The sequence below is a fragment of the Macrobrachium nipponense genome, chromosome 12 (genome assembly GCF_015104395.2).
Source record: "Macrobrachium nipponense isolate FS-2020 chromosome 12, ASM1510439v2, whole genome shotgun sequence".
NCBI classification, from domain to species: Eukaryota; Metazoa; Arthropoda; class Malacostraca; order Decapoda; family Palaemonidae; genus Macrobrachium; species Macrobrachium nipponense.
In genome coordinates this window covers 49,487,570-49,507,763 of record NC_087205.1, presented here as the reverse complement: position 1 = coordinate 49,507,763, position 20,194 = coordinate 49,487,570, and the positions used below count along the sequence as shown (strand labels likewise).

General features: G+C 38.5%; 1 protein-coding gene across 1 annotated transcript in view; it reads right to left on the bottom strand.

The window, feature by feature from the left end:
• The window catches only part of LOC135224520 (PAX-interacting protein 1-like), a 363,885-nt gene that overhangs the window by 75,877 nt on the left and 267,814 nt on the right, over positions 1-20,194 (bottom strand). Inside the window, exons 14-15 of the mRNA XM_064263576.1 lie at positions 14,181-14,443; positions 9,373-9,547 (exon numbers count right to left, since the gene is read on the bottom strand). Coding sequence (XP_064119646.1) covers positions 9,373-9,547; positions 14,181-14,443 — 438 coding nt within the window. The remainder of the gene's footprint in view (positions 1-9,372; positions 9,548-14,180; positions 14,444-20,194) is intronic.

Genomic DNA, 20,194 nt, shown 5'->3' with positions numbered 1-20,194 from the left:
AACACTACTGTCAGGGGTATACCACTCCAAACCCAACACCTGCACTGGATTTGGAGCCATCGGTAAAGAATTGCCTTGAGTTATCATGTTTTCCAGCATGCATGGCAAGGAATCTGCTTAAGAATATCACCTGAACAGTCTGCCTTGCAACCAGAAAACCATTTACAATATTTCACAGAGGGCACCTTCCATGGAGGGAATCTTGAAAATTTTGCTGGAATTACTTTTCCTTTTATTATATTGAGCCCTCTAATGCATATTTTACCCTGTATCCAAAAGGCTTTGGATATGAAGCATATTTTCATAAATACAAAAATTGCCTATAAAAACAGTATTGTAAGCTAAGGACTCAGGAGTTCTCTGATATGCCGGTACCAAATTTATTTCAACAGGGTAAATTTTCTTATCAAATCTAAGGGCAGGTTTCACCTGCATCCATAATAAAAAACTAGATATTGGAGAGGATCTAAAGGCTCCTGTTTGGCAATTCTAATTCCCCCATGATGAACTGCATTCAAAGTATCTAATCTCCTTGTCGTAGCTGATGAGTAGATTTCTGACCCATATGCCAATTTTGAAGCAACTATTGCTTTATAAACATGTAACAAGTGCTTTCTATCAGCCCCCCAATTTGTATGACCTAAGACTTTTAAAACATCTAAGGCCTTCATGCATTTGACTTTGAGGCTCCTGAGATGAGCTTCCCATGTCAACCTGCTGTCAAAGATGAGGCCTAAAAACTTGTTTCCTGTACACATGCGAGTCTCTGTCCATTTAAAAACAGATCTGGGTCTGGATGAACCCCTCTGATACGGCAAAAATGCTAACAACTGTTTTGGCAGAGGAAAATTTAAACCATGCTCAGCTGCCCAACTGTTAACTTTATTTATTACCAACTGGAGTTTTCGCTCTGCAACAGACATTTTAGATGCAGCACACGAAATAGATAAATCATCAACGAACATTGTTGACATTACATCTTTTGGAATTTTTGAGGCTATCCCATTTATGGCTAAGGCAAACAGAGTGACACTTAACACACTTCCCTGTGGTACTCCTTCCTCTTGTTTCTTTCAAATTAGACAGAGTACTACCTACTCCGACTTTAAAATAACGGTTTTTTTAAAAAGACTTTAATAAAAGTGTAGTTCTCCACGCAGACCAATTTCATGCAAGACTTTCATAATTCCATGCCTCAGGTAGTATCATACGCCTTTTCCAGGTCAAAGAAAACCGCCACATAATGCTGCTTGGAAGCAAATGCCTGACAAATTGTATTCTCCAAACGTATCAATACATCTGTGCAAGAATGCATACGGCGAAAGCCACACTGAGATGATGTATAATCTTCTTTGATTCTAAAAACCATACCAACCTAAAATTACCATTTTTCCATAAGTTTACAAAAACAGGAAGTTAAAAGTAATGGGTCTATAGCTTGTAGGCAGCTTGAATGTTTTTTTTTTTTTTTTTTCTTTTTAATTATTTCCCTGGCTTGACAAAGGGTAAAACTGTTGCTATTTCCCAAACACTAGGGTAACCACTCTCCTTAAAAATTCTATTAATAATACTTAAAATAAAAAATTTAGTTTCCTTTGAAGTATTCTTGATCATTTCATATAAAATTTCATCAGGTCCAGGTGCAGTGTTTTTACTGTTACCAAGAGCAAATAAAAATTCCTCCATGGTAAAAGGCATATTATATGATTCAGATTTAAAAGAGGTAAAATCAAGTGTTTCAGACTCTGCTAACACTCTCCCTGTAGAATGGAGAATTTTCATCCTTACTTGATATCATTGCAAATGTTCTGCAAAAACATTGCTTACAGCCTTTGAGTCATCGTTATAAGTCACCGTGGACTTTAAAACTGGAAGGGGACTAGGATTGTACTTTCCTGCTATTTTCTTAATAACTGTCCAGATCTTGGTCATAGGTGTTTTCCAGGTAATTGTTGATATAAAAGTGCCCATGATTCTCGTCTCGCATGCTTTATTTGCCATCTGAATTTGGCTCGAGCCTTTTTTAAGGAGATCAAGTAGCATTCACAGCGATGTCTTCTGTACCTAGTATAAGCTGCTCTCATGGCTTTATGTCTTATTTTGCATTGAACATTCCACCATGGAACAGGCTTCCGATGCAATTTCCACTGGTTTTTGGGATTGCCTTTTCTGCTGCAAACGTAAAAAATCATTGTTCTTAAATAGAACACTGCTTCTCCTATTGTTGGCATATCTTTTGCATTCTAGTTCAGTATAACTGAGTCCTCGAAAAAGGGGCCAATTTGCTTTATGGTACACACCCTAGGCATTCTGTATACTGGCTCATATTTCTCAGTTCTGATGACAATTGGAAAATGATCACTGCCGTATAGATCTTCCAATACCTCCCAGTTGAAGTCAATGAATGTATCAGAACTGGTGATAGATAAGTCAATACATGAAAATGCACCAGTCTGAATGTGAAAATGAGTGGGTTTTTCAGTATTCAAAAGGGTCATATCTGAATTTTCTATTGATGATAAGATAAGGTTTCCTCTTTGATTTGTTAAAATGTCACCCAAAGTTCATGTCGACCATTAAAGTCTCCCAATATCAGAAATGGTCAGGGTAGCTGTTCATACAAGTGTGTTAACTGTCGTTCAAGTATTGGGTTATTAGGAGGGAGATACAATGAACAAATTGTGTAAGTCTTTTGTAAGTGAATTTTGACAGCTACAGCTTGTAATTGAGTTTGCAACTGTATTTTTGAGTGAGCAATATCTCGTCTTACAAGAAGAGCACTTCCACCCGAATTTCCCTGTATAGGGAATTGGGAGTGGAATGCAAAAAACTCTTTAGGAGTAAGCATTTTGTTGTTGCTTAGCATAGTCTCTTGTAGTGCTAGGCATACTGGATTATAAGTATTAATCAAACATAGTAGCTCTTCATATTTGGCGCGAAGTCCCTGGCAGTTCCATTGTAGTATAGCAGAGAAAGTACCTATTTTCTAGAGGATGATCCCCTGTCCAAGATTATTTTATTAGGTTTTTTCTTCGAAGATGACATCTGAGTTTTGTGACGGACTTTTGGTACAGTTCCAGATGTCGAAGGAGTACTTAGGGGGTCATTTGAATGTACCAAGTGATCACTTATGATGGTATTTGAAACAGCAGTATCTTTAGTATTATCTTCGACCCTTGCAGTATCTGGTTTATCATTTTCAGCTAGTCTAATTTTATTGTCTAAACCAAGCTGAACTGAGTGTAACATTTTGTTTGCCTTAGGTTCTACATTTGTTGCTGCTGTTTTGTATGATAAAATAGTGGGATACGACTCATTATTTTCCATTAATTCCGATGTTCTATGAGGGTCAGCTGAACCACAGGATGGTGAAGGTTTACTCATTTTTTGTTTTGAATCAACTTTTCTACGGATGTATCTCCTTTCTCAAGGTGCTTGACTTTTGATTCAGGCATTGTTACAGACTCTTCACTTAAAGTCCTCTGTTGACAATTTTCCCAGCATCCATTTTTTCTTCTTTATCTTCATTACACTTTTTAAGATTCAATTTCTTTTGTCTTTCCTCATTTCCTTTTACTGCATCTACAAATGACTTCTGGGTGTTGAATTTCTGCAAAGTCTTTTGTTTTGCTTCTTTAAAGGTAATGCGCTCTTGAGTCTTGATACAAAGTGTTTCTTTTTCAATGAGATACTTGATACATGATTTATGTGCTGCATTATGGTCTCCCCAACAATTAGGCAGCATGGAGTAAGTTCACAATCATGCTCTTTTCTTCCACAGTTAAAGCATATGGCTGGTTCATTCCTTTCTTTTTTCCTACATGTTGTTATCAAAGGGCCAAACATTTGGCAATGGAAACATCTCTGGGAGCGGAATATACTGTCTAACTGGCAGGTGAAGCCATGCAGCTTTCAGAAATTTAGGGAGTCTCAAACAATCAAGGTGAGTAATCAGAGTAGGTGTTGGATGTAATATTCCCAATACTTTTTTTCTTGATTCGTCTCACATCTACCACCTTTTGGTTGCAGCAAATTCTTCCGGAGAGTGTCCTCAGTATACACTACTCCTTAGACTGATTCATTGTTTTGTGAGGAGTGCATTTTGCTGTGCTTCCTTCTACAGCACTAATACAGGCGGTCCCCGGGTTACGACGGGGGTTCCGTTCTTAAGACGCGTCGTAACCCGAAAATCGTCGTAAGCCGGAACACAGTTCTTGAAAACATGTCCACAGGGGAAAATTTCACTACTAATTTGCAATTTTTTTCTTAGGGCCCTATCTCTAAAATATCACTAATTTACTTTTTCATGTGCAACACTGTGTATTCACAAATTACTGTATATTTTCATTAAAATACAAGAGAGAGAGAGAGAGAGAGAAATAACTCCTTACAGTTTCAATAGATTGAAATGATGTCTGTAGGCAACTTTTTCCCCCTCCCATAAATACATATATTTCTCCAGAGAAGAGAGAGAGAGGACTGTGCAATTATGTTTGTCTGTCTATCAATTCTTTGCTGAGATGCGAGAGAGATAAAAGGAAGAAATAGAAACACCAAATGTATGACAAGTATCTTGTGGAGAGAGAGAGAGAGAGAGAGAGAGAGAGAGAGAGAGAGAGAGAGAGAGATAGAGAGAGAGAGAGTTATCCTTCAGTATTTAAAAGAGAGAAATGGAATGATTATTGTTTTTTAAAATACTCAGATATGAATTTTGTACTTATAGTATTATTATTGGAAAATATTAATGATAAACTTATTACATACACGTCATGAAAATGATCTCATCTCAGTAAGAGATTAGAGAGAGGAGGGGGGGGGTAGAGAGAGAGAGAGAGAGAGAGAGAGAGAGAGAGCGAGAGAGAGAGAGAGAGAGAGATTACATAAAACCATTAAATTCGTTGACCATTGTTATGGCATTGTTAAGCTCGAGTGTCACTCGAGTTGAGGTGGGGAAAAATTGATACAGAAAAGACAAAGGGAAGAATTTTCTTTTGAAAATTAGTTATCGTACTTATTACTACTTCTTATTATTATTATTATTATTATTATTATTATTATTATTTGGAAATATAAATAAACACGTGCTCTACCATAAAAATTCTCTCATCTCAGTAAGAAAGAAGGAAGGTTATCCTTACAAGGTGAAATGGAAAGGTCAGGTTTTCATCTCTTTTTTAAAATACGACCATTATGAATTTTGTAATTAAAGTTTTATTATTATTATTATTATTATAAATAACTGAAATTATCAATAAACATTTTACATACTAGTACCATAAAAATTCTTTCATCTCGGTAGAAGAGAGAGAGAGAGAGAGAGAGAAAGAGAGTGTTTATCTCTCTCTGTTCTCTCAAAAAATACTTATAAACGCTTCCAGCGAAAGAGAGGGAGGGAGTTTAACACTATGACCCATTATTATCTTGTGTGGCAAAAGAGAGAGAGAGAGAGAGAGAGAGAGAGAGAGAGAGAGAGAGAGAGAGAGAGAGAGAGAGAGAGAGAGAGTTAACCTTAATTAAAAGTGACATGGATAGATTAGTACGTATTGTATTTCTTTAAAATACTATCACATATGAATTTTGTAATTACAGTATTATTATTATTATTTGAAAGTATGAAAAACAATAGTACAAGTACATAAAAAATCTCGAGTCTCAGTGATAGAGAGAGAGAGAGAGAGAGAGAGAGGAGGGGGGGGGGGGGGGGGGGGGAATGTCAGACCAAGTGATTGCAACACTGCAGCTCTTCCCCCAAAATTTTCCCCCTCCTGGCTGTCACAGAACTTGATATATCTGACAGTTTTTAGTACCTGAATCTCGAGAAAAGGTTACTGGAAGTTACTTGAAGAAGACTGGGATTTCTTCATTCTTCCATAATTTTCTAAATAGCTAAAATCTTACTAATTCACTATGGTATTTTCTTTAATGAATTGATATTATTGCTGTATAAATTAATATTAATATTGAAAATAGTAAATCATTTATTTATCATACTAAAAAACATACATCTTTGTAGTATAGAGAGAGAGAGAGAGAGAGAGAGAGAGAGAGAGAGAGAGAGAGAGAGAGAGAGAGAGAGAGAGAGAGAGAGAATTATAGCGATTATTTTCATTGGAAAATACAAGAGATAGAGAGAGAGCGAGAGAGAGAGAGAGAGAAAACTGTGCTAAAAAACTATAAAAGGATTCTTACTTATCATAGTATGTGTTTTTTAAAAGGTTGTAAACTCGGAGCGTCGGAAGCGTCAGCTTCGTAACCTCGGAACAAGCGTCATAACCCAGGGCGGATTTTTCAATGAATATTTAAGAAAAAGCGTGTAACCTCGGAAACGTCGTAAGCCGGACCCGTCGTAACCCGGGGGACCGCCTGTAGACAGGTTAATTTTTCTACTTTCATCTGGTGATGAAACTTCCACAAGCAAGCTTCCTTCACCTTGAGAGGCTATCTTTGGTTCTCTGCCAATGCATTTTACAATATCTCTATGGACATCAAATATATTCAGTTCTTTTATGCTTTTGTCGAGATCAAGAGAAAGGTATTTATCTATAAGTCTCAGTTTCTTGAGATCCAAGTAAAATTCCAATATCAGGATTGCAGTCTTATTTCTATTATTAAATCTGCTATTCTTTCCTCTGTCTGAACTACATAAGGGTTTGTAGTAACAATCCAAAGAATCTTTGATGTTTTCATTGGAGGAGGTTGGGGATGCAAAGGGAGGTCCTTATCCAAGCCTAAGGTTGTCACGGTGCCAAAGAGTCGGGGATCCAGGGACAATGTACTAGACATATTATCCATGTTAGTTTGAAGGAGAAAAAAAAAGGGGGGGGGGGAACAAAACAAAGGGGGGGGGGTAATATACACACACACAACAACTGGCTTTTTAAGACAACAGGTATCCGCGGACTAGACAGGGTCCGACATTCTCCCCCCACCAATTTGGCACACATAGAAGTTTTGCTTCCCCCACGGTCTGCCCCATACCATACCCTTTCGGGGATCGCACCAAATATGCCTTGCAGTGGCCCAGGTAGTAGCCAATCTGCCTGCTGGGAGTTCTTACCCCAACTAATGGGGACAGACTCCCCACTCCAAAAACATATTGGTGGGCTTCCGGACAAAGCAGGAGTCCCATCCCAAAAACCATACCCCCCTGGATTCCGATGGCTTGGATCCCTGGAGATGGTTCTGCCCTTAAGATAACAATGGGAAAATCCCATCACCATCTCTTGGGTCCAAACCGTATTGGGTGGCGACTCACCACCACAACTCCCACAATTAGCTTCGAATGCAAACCCCCCACCAAACCCACGAACCCCTCCCAGGGAACTCACCCAAGCAGAGAAAATTTTTCGAAAGTGGAAAGGTCCCACGCAAATTAATGCCAAAAGTTTTGTAGGCGTTCCGTCAGGATCCGGCCTTCGAAACTTGAAGGCAGTCCCTTACCCCCTCACCACGTGAAGGAACCTACTCGAGGGGTGACGTGCAGGACGTCGAGCTTTTACATAACCCGTAACTGCCTTATCACAAAGTCTTGACTGGGGTAGAGCAAACGAGATCTTCCCTTGAGCTTTCCTTAACTCCATCCACCTTTGCGAAAAGCAATATTAATTGACAGAGACCTCTTGAATTCACGAAACCCGATGTCTTTGCTGGGTTTCGAAGACGAAGTTGCCTGTTCACTTTAAGCTTCCTCCGAAGCACTGCGTACTTCACATTCTTTGAGGTGAGGTAGAAGGTTATCACGAAGGTAGAGGTAAAAATTCTTTAGGCCAAATGTGAAACAAAGAGCTTGAAGAGTTTCAACAGAAAACGTTCAGCCAGGCGACACACCTGGCGTGCACTGGTGCACGCTCGGCGTCCACTGGCGCGCGCTCGGCGTCCACTGGTGCACGCTCGGCGTCCACTGGCGCGCGCTTGGCGTGCACCCGCGCGAGCCTGGCGTCCATCCGAGCGTCCAAAGAAGCGTGCAGAAAAGCGACACGCTCCTGACAGGCGTCAAAACAAGCGAGAGAAACTGCCTTCAGGGAAGAGCGAGGATACATCTCGGAGAAAGAAAAATCCGACTGCACGAAGCATCTCAGGAGAAGGGTTGATCGTGTAGAATACGAGGGGCGAGGGAACGCCTCTTATTCTCACAGAACAAAGCTCGGACGTCCGCGCACAAAAAGAAATCATCCTGCTACTACGACTCTTTTTCGTATTTCTCGGTGGAAAGACGACACATGTTCAGGCGAGTGTTTCGCCTTATTACTTCTCACTGAAACGCATGATGAGAGAGATAGAGAGAGAAAGTGAAGCGTCCTCCTCTATAAAGCTTCTATTTAGAGGGCGTGAGTCCTTCCGAAAGCTTCCAACCCCGTGCGCGGGGAGGACGCTTTGGAGGATGAGAAAAACAATCCTTCAGGAAATTCGTGCACATGCACGCAACTTTGGCAGCCTGGGAGATATCTTCAGGGTCTAACGAAGCACGTCGATCGGTGGGGGTTCCTCGTAACCCTCCTTCGGCTTTCGACATGCTCTCTCCCTGTTCCTGGGAGTCAAGCAGATCTCCCGGCCTAGATCCACTACACAAGGGGCACTGTCACTGCACTTAGCAACTTCACTTTTGCTCTCTAAAGCAAGCACTTCCGATTCCAAGTCACGAATCAAGAGCGTATCAGAGAAAGGAAACACCCTCTCCAGACACTGTTTTAGGGCCCGAAGGCAACACTACAGGGTGTATCACCTACAGAAGTAGCACTCTTCACAACAATGAAGGAGAGCGAGCACCTCTCGCAGACACATTCATAGCCCGTAGGCCATACTACAGGGCTAGGCAAAAAGAAGTCTACAGGTAGATTAGCAGGTTCACTACCCTGACTTTTGTTTACTGAATAATTGCGTACATACGAATCATACTTCTTTCTTAAGGAATTAGACAAAGTCTCCACAAAGAAGCAAGACCCATACCCCTCGTGCATACTAAGGGCGGATCTACCGAAGCTTTCGGTAGCCACACCCTAGCCTAACTAGATTCAGATATCTTATGCAAAAATGAATCAAATTCAAATCAATTTAAGATAGCGTATGCCTAGCCACAAATCCAAGTAAATAAATCAAAAGACAATCAGGATACTTAGCGGCAATGAAGTTTCCAAATCCTAAGACGGAGGTACTGAAAACAGGTGTTTCCAGTACCGGCGACAGAAAAATTATGAATAGAAAATGGGAATGGTTCCTGATACCCGCCTCCCAGCGGTGGGAATGGGTACTAACCACCTGGCCGACCACTGCGTGTGCCGAAGGTTTTTGAAATTCTGTCGGACTTCAGAAAATACAGCTATATATATATCTGACAGGTAAGTTTCATGAACAAACAAATATTTTAATACTTACGCAGAAATCTTGCTTCAGCGTGAGAATCTATCACCCACTGCAATGACACTATGTACTGGCAACATGATACTGCACACATGAACTTGATTGTACGCAAGGCACAGGCACCTCCCATAACAAGATGTGTAGCTTCTACACTAGTGCGGGCAAGGTATCCACCCAACTCCAGTACTTTCTGCAAAGAAGATATAACATAAACCATATCTAAAGGATAATTTTCCAGTTTAGGCATAAGGATTTTCAACAATACATACAAGCATGATGCTAAAAATAAACTCCCTTCTTAGTGACGGGAACTGCCAGCCACTGAAGCTGAGTGGACTCAGCTTTGGCCTACTGCTCCAGTGGCTGGTGATGAAAACCATCATGGAAGGTGATTATTAGCGCCTGTTTTCAGGTGATACTGTCTGCTTTTAATGTAACTGAGATGGCTGTATATGAGGCAGCAGTGCGGATAGAAACGTAGTGTCCGTCATGCATGCACATACAAAAAGGGACGGGGACCCCACTGCGATTGTGTTTCTTTGCAGCTGAAAATATACATATGTATATCTTCGTGCAGAGTACCTTTTTACATGATATATATATATATATAGGCGGTTAGGCCGTGAAATGCTCTACATTTTAGTTTAAGGTATAAAAAATATGTACAGAGGAAGGATGGACATTAGGCAAAATGCCATCCTTACAAATACAGTGTCCCCCGTATTCGCGGGGGATGTGTACCAGACACCCCCGTGAATAGTTAAAACCCGCGAATAGTTAGAACCACCACTGAAAATGCTTATAACTGCCTATCTTGAAAGTTCAGATACCAAATGTAGACCTTTAATAACATCCTACTTCAAATATACCTAAAATTACTAACCTATTACTGTGTTAATCTCTGAAGTTATATTATTAATATCATTTCAAAGTCATCTTAAACATTTTACCATTAAAAATATATACCTACAGCCAATAACAGAGAGAGAGAGAGAGAGAGAGAGAGAGAGAGAGAGAGAGAGAGATGAGAGAGCTGAGAGAGAGAGAGAGAGAGAGAAATAACTCCTAAACTCCACTCCTACCCCTCCGCCAATACATATATCAAACTGTCATTACTCCCCCGCCCACCTTCCTCCACGTGGATAAAAAGACTGGTAATCGCTATTTTTAATTAATCTTATTAATACTAGAAAATTAGTTATAAGGTAAATCATTTATTTATACTAGAAAACAAATAAACATACGTAAGTAAGAAAGAGAGAGAGAGAGAGAGAGAGAGAGAGAGAGAGAGAGAGAGAGAGAGAGAGAGAGAGAGAGAGAGAGAGAGAGAGAGAGAGAGAATGTTATTATTACTGTTTAATCTCATTAAACTTAATATTATTTGTAAACTAGTACTGTATATTATTATTTTACCATAAAATGTAGTAATGTCCTTAAAGATATACTTATACATACAAATACCAGTTCCAGAAAGATCATACTGCTGGTTATAACAGACAGCGATGGTGCCATGGACGAAGTTGAAAGTCATTTCAGAGATGTCACCTAAGCGGACATCACAGGCAGATGGCATCACGACATTGGAATGTAGATCAAGGCCAGGGTCTTGGTAACAGTAATGATGGCTTTTGTTTGTATGGTGCTTTTACGTTGCATGGAACCAGTGGTTATTCAGCAACGGGACCAATGGCTTTACGAGACTTCCGAACCACGTCGAAAGTGAAATTCTATCACCAGACATACACATCTCTCACTCCTCAATGGAATGGCCGAGAATCGAATCCGCGACCACCGAGGTGGAATGTTAATACCATACCAACCACACCACTGAGTAATGATGGCAAAATAGAGCATCCTGACATCTCCTACAGTAACCAGATGGACTCCTAGGATACGTATACATGACAGATAATGATGAATCTTCAAGAAAAAAACCATCGTCATAGAAATATGGGGAGAGATCTATGCTCAGAGCAGTGACAACTATGCAGTCGGCAGAACCCATAAAGTCACAAGCCCATTCACAAAGTCATACAGCAGAACTGTCACAGAGCGAAATAACATTTAAGTAGAGCAGAAAACGTAAAACAAAATAGTATTACAAATATACTGCTACGTTGAACATCATACAAAAACAATGTTCACAGCAAACCATAAGGTTGGCATCCCCGCACGATGACATGAATTGTTTGGCAGGAAGGGGCTCTGAAACAGCAAGGAACCCATCACCAACAGCACTGACTACTTTGAAATCTCACTTCTTCACAGCACAAACACACAAGTCAAATATAGTGAAATGGCATCTCTGTCAGATGGAAGCAAAGGGAGCTCTCAAGTTATGGGAGAAAGCTGCCGCTGCCAGGTTCCAGATGAGAAACAGGGCTGACAACTTCTGAAACTGTAAATAAACAAAACTTCTCTCTCCCTCAGGAAGAGGATGTAACCTGAGACTAAAATAATTATAATATGTGAGGATGGAGGGAAAGACAGATGATAGCCATACCGCCCACGCCCCAATCCTACTAAAATGAGGGAAAGAGGCGAGACAACAAACACAACTGGCCCTACAAGAAGAAGGGAAGATTGAATCGTCCACCATTAAAATTTGTCCTGAACATCACGAAACGCACACACATTCTGAAAGACTAAAACATTACGAAGCTTCCAGACATATGAGAAAGATACATAAAAGCATAAATGTCAATACACATATTTTCAAATCAAAGCACTAAAGCAAAATAAGGGGTCCTGTCTCTCTAAAAAGGCAATACTCTCTTAGAAGACAGACTAGCCTATCACCCATAACGTAAGCGATGCAGATGCAGAGATAAAGACATAACTACTGCAACAGTATCTGTCCCAAAGAAGTTCAACACTGCAGCAAAGGCCTGTCTAAAACGATGTCCACAGATCTTCTAGGCTGAATAAAAAGAAATAAAGCGCAGGCTACAATAAAAAAAAAACGGCTTGAAAAAGGAGAGCAAAGCGAAACTCAGCTCTCCAAGGTGGTAAAAGAAAGACTAGCATATCGCGAGGATCCGAGCTTGGTCTAAGACCAAACATCCACTGCTTATATGCATGAGTTACCAGATGCCACAGATTCCTTGTTTTTACCGGTTTCCAGCTAGCGCTTGAAGATTATCCTATTGTTAAGACCAAAGGTTTGTTCTGCATATGGACAACCTACTTTTGGTAATCACTGATGAGTCCTCAAAACCTCCCACTTCCCTGGCGAAAAGTCATGGGATTTGGGTAAAGGTTCAGCCTGCACTGACCAACAGAGTAATATGTCTTAGTCTTTTAACTGACCCGATCATAAAACAAGATGGGAGATGTGCATGCGCAACAGTCACTTCTTCGGCAGTTTTTGACATAGGAAAACTGGGTACAGCTTCACTGAGGACAAGAAAAAATGCCTTCTTGTCTTGAGTCCATTATACTCTATCACGTGTCATAGTGTTTATCATTATAGCATAATACCCGGCTACAAGACCAGGCTAAAACATATTTCTTTATAACAGTCTAGTCACCATGGGACGCTGGCACACACCATATAGGGTAAATCCTTTGAGGACTCAACAGTGACTACCAAAAACAGGTTTTTCCTATGTCAAAACCTGTTTTTTACAGTGCAACTGTGCCATAAAATGTTAATCCATATCCCCAGTATTTCCTACATGATGTTTAGTTCTCCTCGTCTAAGATAAAAAATAATTCATACATAATCCTAAATCCAAAACTAGCAAAATCTTAAAATACTGTACTAGATGCAACTGAATCCATTTGCATGCACTGACATTATTGGCCAAGAAAATTCAGAATGGACCACAACTTCGCATTTTATCCCATAAGTGTTACAAACTACATAATCCATTGAAGTTTTTCAGTTCACTGGTATGTCAACTTGAAAACTGCTTACTAAATACTATCAAAATCAATGAACTTAGAAAATATGGAGTAAAAGAACTTTTAACACAAATGAACTGAAAATACTACATTATTCAATATGCCTTATTACCCAAAGCCACATGGTATTTCAGTGCATTGTGGAAATGTGTGCAGCACACCAACCAAAGCTTAGCCATCAACTTGTGAAAGTGGTGTGACCTTATTTTTACGCTGTTTATTGAAATTTTACCGGTAAAAATTGTGTCTTCAAGTTATTGTCTTTGATACCAAGAAATGAAGAGTATGATATCAGTATGTAATGTCCTGTTCACACTCTTCTGGTCCTTCTAACATTCCTTCATTGTCTTCATAAACCTGCACAGTATTCTATAGAGTCAGCTCATCAATGGCTCATTCTGTTGCTAGTACCAACAGAATGAGACACTGTATTACTATATCCCATCATTGAAAGAACATGATTGAACTTTTTAAAAAAACCTTATCTGTTTCTATCTATAGTACATAATCTTAATCAGTGCCTTTTATAAAAATTTTACTTCAACATTATTCATTTCAAAACTCCCTCGTCTTAACAAGTCACGTCTACACCTAAAACAATAAAAAAAATTTCTGAACATTTCTTACTCTTCGCACTAATCCTTTCATATACAATTTATCTGCTGCTGACTAAAGAATTAGAGAATTCTTAACTCAAAACTATCCTTTTGATACCAACAGTGTTTACATTTCCTTCTGTAGGGATAAGGGTAAAGATCTTGCAAGCAGATAAGACCAAATTTGCCAAATTTCTAGTTTCTAACTGCACTCACATCCTATCTAAAACTTACTAAGTAGTAATGCATGGAAAAATATTTAAAACAGTCACATTACTTTTAACTTGAATCACTGCAAAACTAGTAAGCTTTATAACTTACCCTTTCAATATCTTCTTTATTTTTAACTGACGACAAGAGGATTCGTGGACGCTGTTGCTCGGGTGGCAATTCTTTATTGATAATAGTGAGTTGACCTCTAAATCCAACTGGCTGCTGACCACTAACAGATCCCTGTGAGACTCCATTAGGAGGATTCTGTCCAAGGCTGGGAGGTCCTTGAGAGGAAGGAAGGTGTGGTGGAGCAGGACCAAGATGTGGAGCAACAGGTGGTTCAAGACGACTTCGTTTGTTTTCTTGATCACCTGTTTCAACAAAATAAAGCAGATATTGAATTATTAAATACCACAAGTACAAACATTTGAGTCTGATGATTTGTTAATGCATAAACTCACTACCGATTACTTATGGTACAGGCAGTCCCCGGGTTACGACAGGTTCGGATTACGACGTTCCGAGGTTAAGGCATTTTTCAATTATATTCAGCAGAAATTATTTCCAGGGTTACGACACCTACAAACACTAATCTAGCAGAAGAAATGTGACACCAAAAATGCAAAATAATCAATATTTGAAGATTTTTGATGAAAAATGCAATAAGAAAGCACTTTACATAGTTTTTAATGTGCCTAAAGCATTAAAAGTAAGGTTTTCTTAGGATTTTTGAGGATGTTCCGGCTTACAACAACTTTCGGCTTACGGCGCGTCTCAAGAACGGAACCCCCGTCGTAACCTGGGGACTGCCTGTACTTATAAGAGCAACTGATTAGCAGTGATTAAGACCTTACCGTAGGAAACACCCTCCTTATACCAACTATATTAATTTGCATAGAACCTACAGCAGCCTTATTTTAGACTTAATGACTTACATATGACAGCCTTCCACAGCCAGGTAGCATGCCTGTAAATAACAGTGGGTGTTTATGCAAGCTTTCACAAACCTTACCCTTGGCAAAATACTGTGCACAACTGCTTTGGTTACCCTTGCTCTATTTTCAACATACTGTACACTGTGATCATGGCCATTGTAAAAAGTAAACAGCACTGCAATAGAACGTTCAGACATGCTGATCTTTCGCAGCAGAAGATCCATCATGTCCCATCAATGTGACCCTTGTTCAATATTCACTTTACTGTACACCATAGTGCAAGATTACTATACATATACTACCACAAGTTTCCAAATACAGGCAGCCTCCCGTTATCGGCTGACTTGGTTAATGGTGACCCAGTTTTATGGAGCTTGTCTAGCACCATAAAATCAGCGATTTATGGCGCCATAATGCACAGAGTTCTGGTTATTGGTGCCATAAGGGGTTGGTAATACAATAATGGCACCATAACATGCCTAACAGGGGTATTTACTGGTTAGCTGCGCCATAAGCGCCATTAATTGCCGAGTTTCAACTAATGGCAGTTTTTGCTTATCAGCACTTCGTTGAGAATGAAACCCTGCCGATAACTAGGAACTACCTACATGGATTTCCTGGTTAACGTAGGGTGTCTAGACATCCCCAGTTTCCAGGGACAGTCTCCATTGTCAGTGGCCTGTCCCCGGCTACTGCTGCCCCCAGAATGTCCCCAGTTTTCAGTGACTGAAAGATCTGAAAATGAACTACAGAAGAGAAAAAAAAAATGTTGACCAAACTATACATAGTTGCATACCGTACTACTCGCACTGTACAGGGTACAGTGTATATAACTAAGGAAATGATAAACAGCTTTGCACAGCATAATTTGCAAGATTACCTTCCAAGAACATAAAGTCAAATTTAATGCCAAACCATCATCAGTATCATCATGCACATCCCTGGTTCCCCTCTTGCCTTCCCGTCAGCAACCAGCCAGCACCAATCTTTGCCATCCAATGATGTTTTGCCCGTAGATAATTTTAATACTGTTCACTCATTGGTAAGTAGTCATTAAATTATAGCCTACCTTGATTTAGATTCAATATAAGAAATTCAAGAGGGTTTGAAGGGACCTGAAAAAGCGTAAATAACAGTAAAGAGTGAAATGCCACTTAGCGACGGCGGCTCTGTAGACCCGTTCAGATTAGCAAAAATTAATGATTGATCAAAGAAAAAACTCATTGTTAATCAATTGAATTTTTATTTAATTCCTTTGCAATTTAGGATAAATACGATGAGAGAAACTTTTGAATGCTGCTTAATTTGTAAGGGCAGTGTCCCCGTTTTAGTTTTTCAATAACAAAAAACCATCGTGTTTTGGAGGTTTTTGTGCCTCTGAACCAAAAATGTCCCCGGATTTTGTCTCAGAAATCTGGTCACCTTACATTAACGGTTAATTCTTTTTCTCTCTTTTACTGAGATGTGAGAATTTCTATGGTACATACACATATATGTTTACTTGTTTTGTATGATAAATAAATGATTTAACTAATAATAAGTACTAATTTTCTAAACTTACTATATTAAAAATAATAATAATATTAATACACTGAACCCCCTGTACAGTGTTCCCCCCGTATTCGCGGGGGATGTGTACCAGACACCCCAGTGAATAGTTAAAACCCGCGAATAGTTAAAACCACCACTAAAAATGCTTATAACTGCCTATCTTGAAAATTCAGATACCAAATGTATACCTTTAATAACATCCTACTTCAAATATACCTAAAATTACTAACCTATTACTGCATTAATCTTTGAGGTTATATTATTAATATCATTTCAAAATCATCTTAAACATTTTACCATTAAAAATATATACCTACAGCAAATAACAGAGAGAGAGAGAGAGAGAGAGAGAGAGAGAGAGAGAGAGAGAGAGAGAGAGAGAGAGACCAATGAATGGTAAAATCATATATCTGACCGTCAAGGGTGAAATTATGAATTGTTTCTGAGACAGAGAGAATAATAATGGAGAGAGAGAGAGAGAGAGAGAGAGAGAGAGAGAGAGAGAGAGAGAGAGAGAGAATAACTCCTAGACTCCGACTCCTTCCTCCCCTTCGCCAATTCGTATATCAAACTGCCATATACTCCCCCGCCCACCTTCCTCCAAGTGGATAAAAGGACTGGGAATGGCTATTTTTAATTAATCTTATTAATATTTGAAAATTAGTTATAAGGTAAATCATTTATTTACACTACAAAACAAATAAACATACGTAAGAGAGAGAGAGAGAGAGAGATGTTATTGTTACTGTTTAATCTCGTTAAACTTAATATTATTTGTAAACTAGTACTGTATGTTATTATTTTACCATAAAATGTAGTAATGTCCTTAAAGATATACTTATACATACACTTCCAGCCCAAACAGAGGGCGAGAGTTACCACTAAGACATACGTACTAGTATCTCGTGTGGAGAGAGAGAGAGAGAGAGAGAGAGAGAGAGAGAGAGAGAGAGAGAGAGAGAGAGAGGCGAGATAGAGGAGAGAGAGAAGAGAGAGATGGAGAGAGAGATCAAGAGAGAGAGAGAGAAGAGAGAAGAGGGGTTATCCTTATTTAAAAGAGTGAAATGGATAGATTATTGTACTTCCTGTTTTGACATTTGTTGGACCCCAGCCAACTCTGCTTGGCTACCTGGAGTTAAAACACGCGGGGTAAAATGCATTTTCTTTCATTCTTACATAATTCTTTTTATTTATAAACTTAAATCTTGCTAATTCACTTTAGTATTTTCTTTAATGAATTTATATTACCGTATATTTCGGCGTATAAGTCGACCCTTTAGCCCCAAAAAAAAAATCATGCAAAAGTTTAGGGGGTCGACTTATCTAACGGTAACAAAAAGTGAATCTTTAATACTTTGGCATATTGGTACAAGAATCCAGGCTTTACAGTTGGCTAATAACAATGACAGCCTTGTTGAGGTAACTATGTATGTAAATACCAGCATTAAAAACATTTCACACTGTAATACGACAATTATAATACATTAGAACATCCATCCATTACCTTAAATAAAATTTAAAAAATCAAAGTAACTTGAAGAAACCCCAATCGCAGAATAAGTGTAAACATTGCACAGTCATTTGTAGTACCGTAGTTGAGAAGGATGCGTTCACTCTGACAGGTTTTTTTGCTATTTACCGGGGTATTGTTCAAAAAACATTTATGATGGTAGACATCTTTATTTATCACATAAAATAAAATAAAATAAAATTTATTTGATGGTAAATATGTATTTAAAATCCTTCAAAATTACTTGAGTCATCGTCACTTGAAACAATTCATCAAACATTAACTTGAGTGGCAGTTTTGTTTGTTTAAATTACACTCGAGTAACGTATCTTTCGTTTCGTCATTTCTAATCATATTTGCAGGTATTCACCTTTTATATGTTACACAGATTTGTTAATATACCGAGTATATTACCTGTATTTCATATGGTAAGTAGAGCAACATATGTACCGTAATAACATTCAGGTTATCTTATATGATACGTTTTACCCTGCTGCTATATTGAGCGTTTGTTTGGCCTCACATTTTATAGGTCGACTAATATACCCGATATTAGTTAAAACCATAAAAATTTACTCAGAATAGGGGGGTCGACTTATCTTCCGGTCGACTTATACGCTGAAATATACAGTATTGCTGTTTACATTAATACTGATATTTGAAAATTAGTAAATCATCATCCAAAAAAATACATCTCTGTAAGAAAGAGAGAGAGAGATGGAAAGATCATTGTAGTATTTGTAAAATACTTTCAAATGTGATTTTTGTAATTACAGTTATTATTATTATTATTATTATTATTATTATTATTATTATTATTATTATATGAAAATATTAATTGTTAGGAAACAACAAGAGTCTGTCTAGTATGTAGCTAGGAAAATTTAGTTAGGAAAACCCACTGGTAGAATATATATAGTGAAAGTAGAGTGATGAAGAATCTACCAGAAGTAAAGGTAGAAAAGGGAGTAGATGTGTACAGCATAAGTCTGCACGAATAGCAGTTTTGTAAACCAGACCAAAACATTGGCACTCGTTTTCCAAAACAGTAAAATGCAAACCGCATCAGAAAATATGAACTTTGACTCCTTCAGTGGGTGGTTACCGTCGAGGGACGAAACCAATCAGACGAATCTAGAGGTGGCACCGGAAGTAAGGAAAGCCATTCATGAAGAAGTACGATGTGTCCTAAAGGATAATAGAGGAGGAGCAAATTGAAGTAGTTAGGTCGAAACTTCATTTGAAGTTATAGAGAAACTCAGTCAATAACCAGTCCTTATACGGGGAGGCTGTGTTCCTTCCAACTCTGTTCCATTGTAGTGTGATAGTAGTCTATTGTGTAAAGTGAACTTTGTACTTTATATAATATAAGCAAATTTTATGAAGTGGTGTTTAACTTGCCCAGAGTCCCGAGACGTTACTCATGAAAAATCCTCCTGAGAGACATAGTAAAAAGGGAATAATTAATCCAAATGTTCCTACAAGAAAAGAAACTCACCGTAACGAGTGATAACTGAAGGTTAGCCCATATGACAAATAACCTTTCAACCATTACCCGTAACAACGAAAAGAACCAGAAGAAGAGAGAGAGAATAAGAGCTCGTAAGTACGCCACGCAAACATAACGAAGAGAAATAAAAATAAAAGACACGCAACATATTATACATACCTGTACCATAAAAATCTCTCATTTCAGTAAGAGAGAGAGAGAGAGAGAGAGAGAGAGGAAGAGAGAGAGAGAGAGAGAGAGAGAGGAGAGAGGAGAGAGAGAGAGAGAGAGACCTGGAGTTCGTAGTATTTTCTTTATTGAAGTGATTGCTTTTTACATTAATATTAATATTTGAAAATTAGTAAATCATTTATCATACAAAAAGCATACATCTCTGTAAGAGAGAGAATTATTAGTTATTATGTGATATCATTTAATCTTATTAAACTTACTAATACAGTATTGATCAATATTAATATTTCAAAATTAGTAAATAATTTTTATATCATAAAGTATTTAGGCATGAAAATAACATCAAAATACACTAATTAGTGATTATTTATTGTCGGAAAATCCTGCGAATAGGCGAATTCACCCCAAATAAGGGGTAGATAAGGTCCAGAGAAAAATCCGCGAA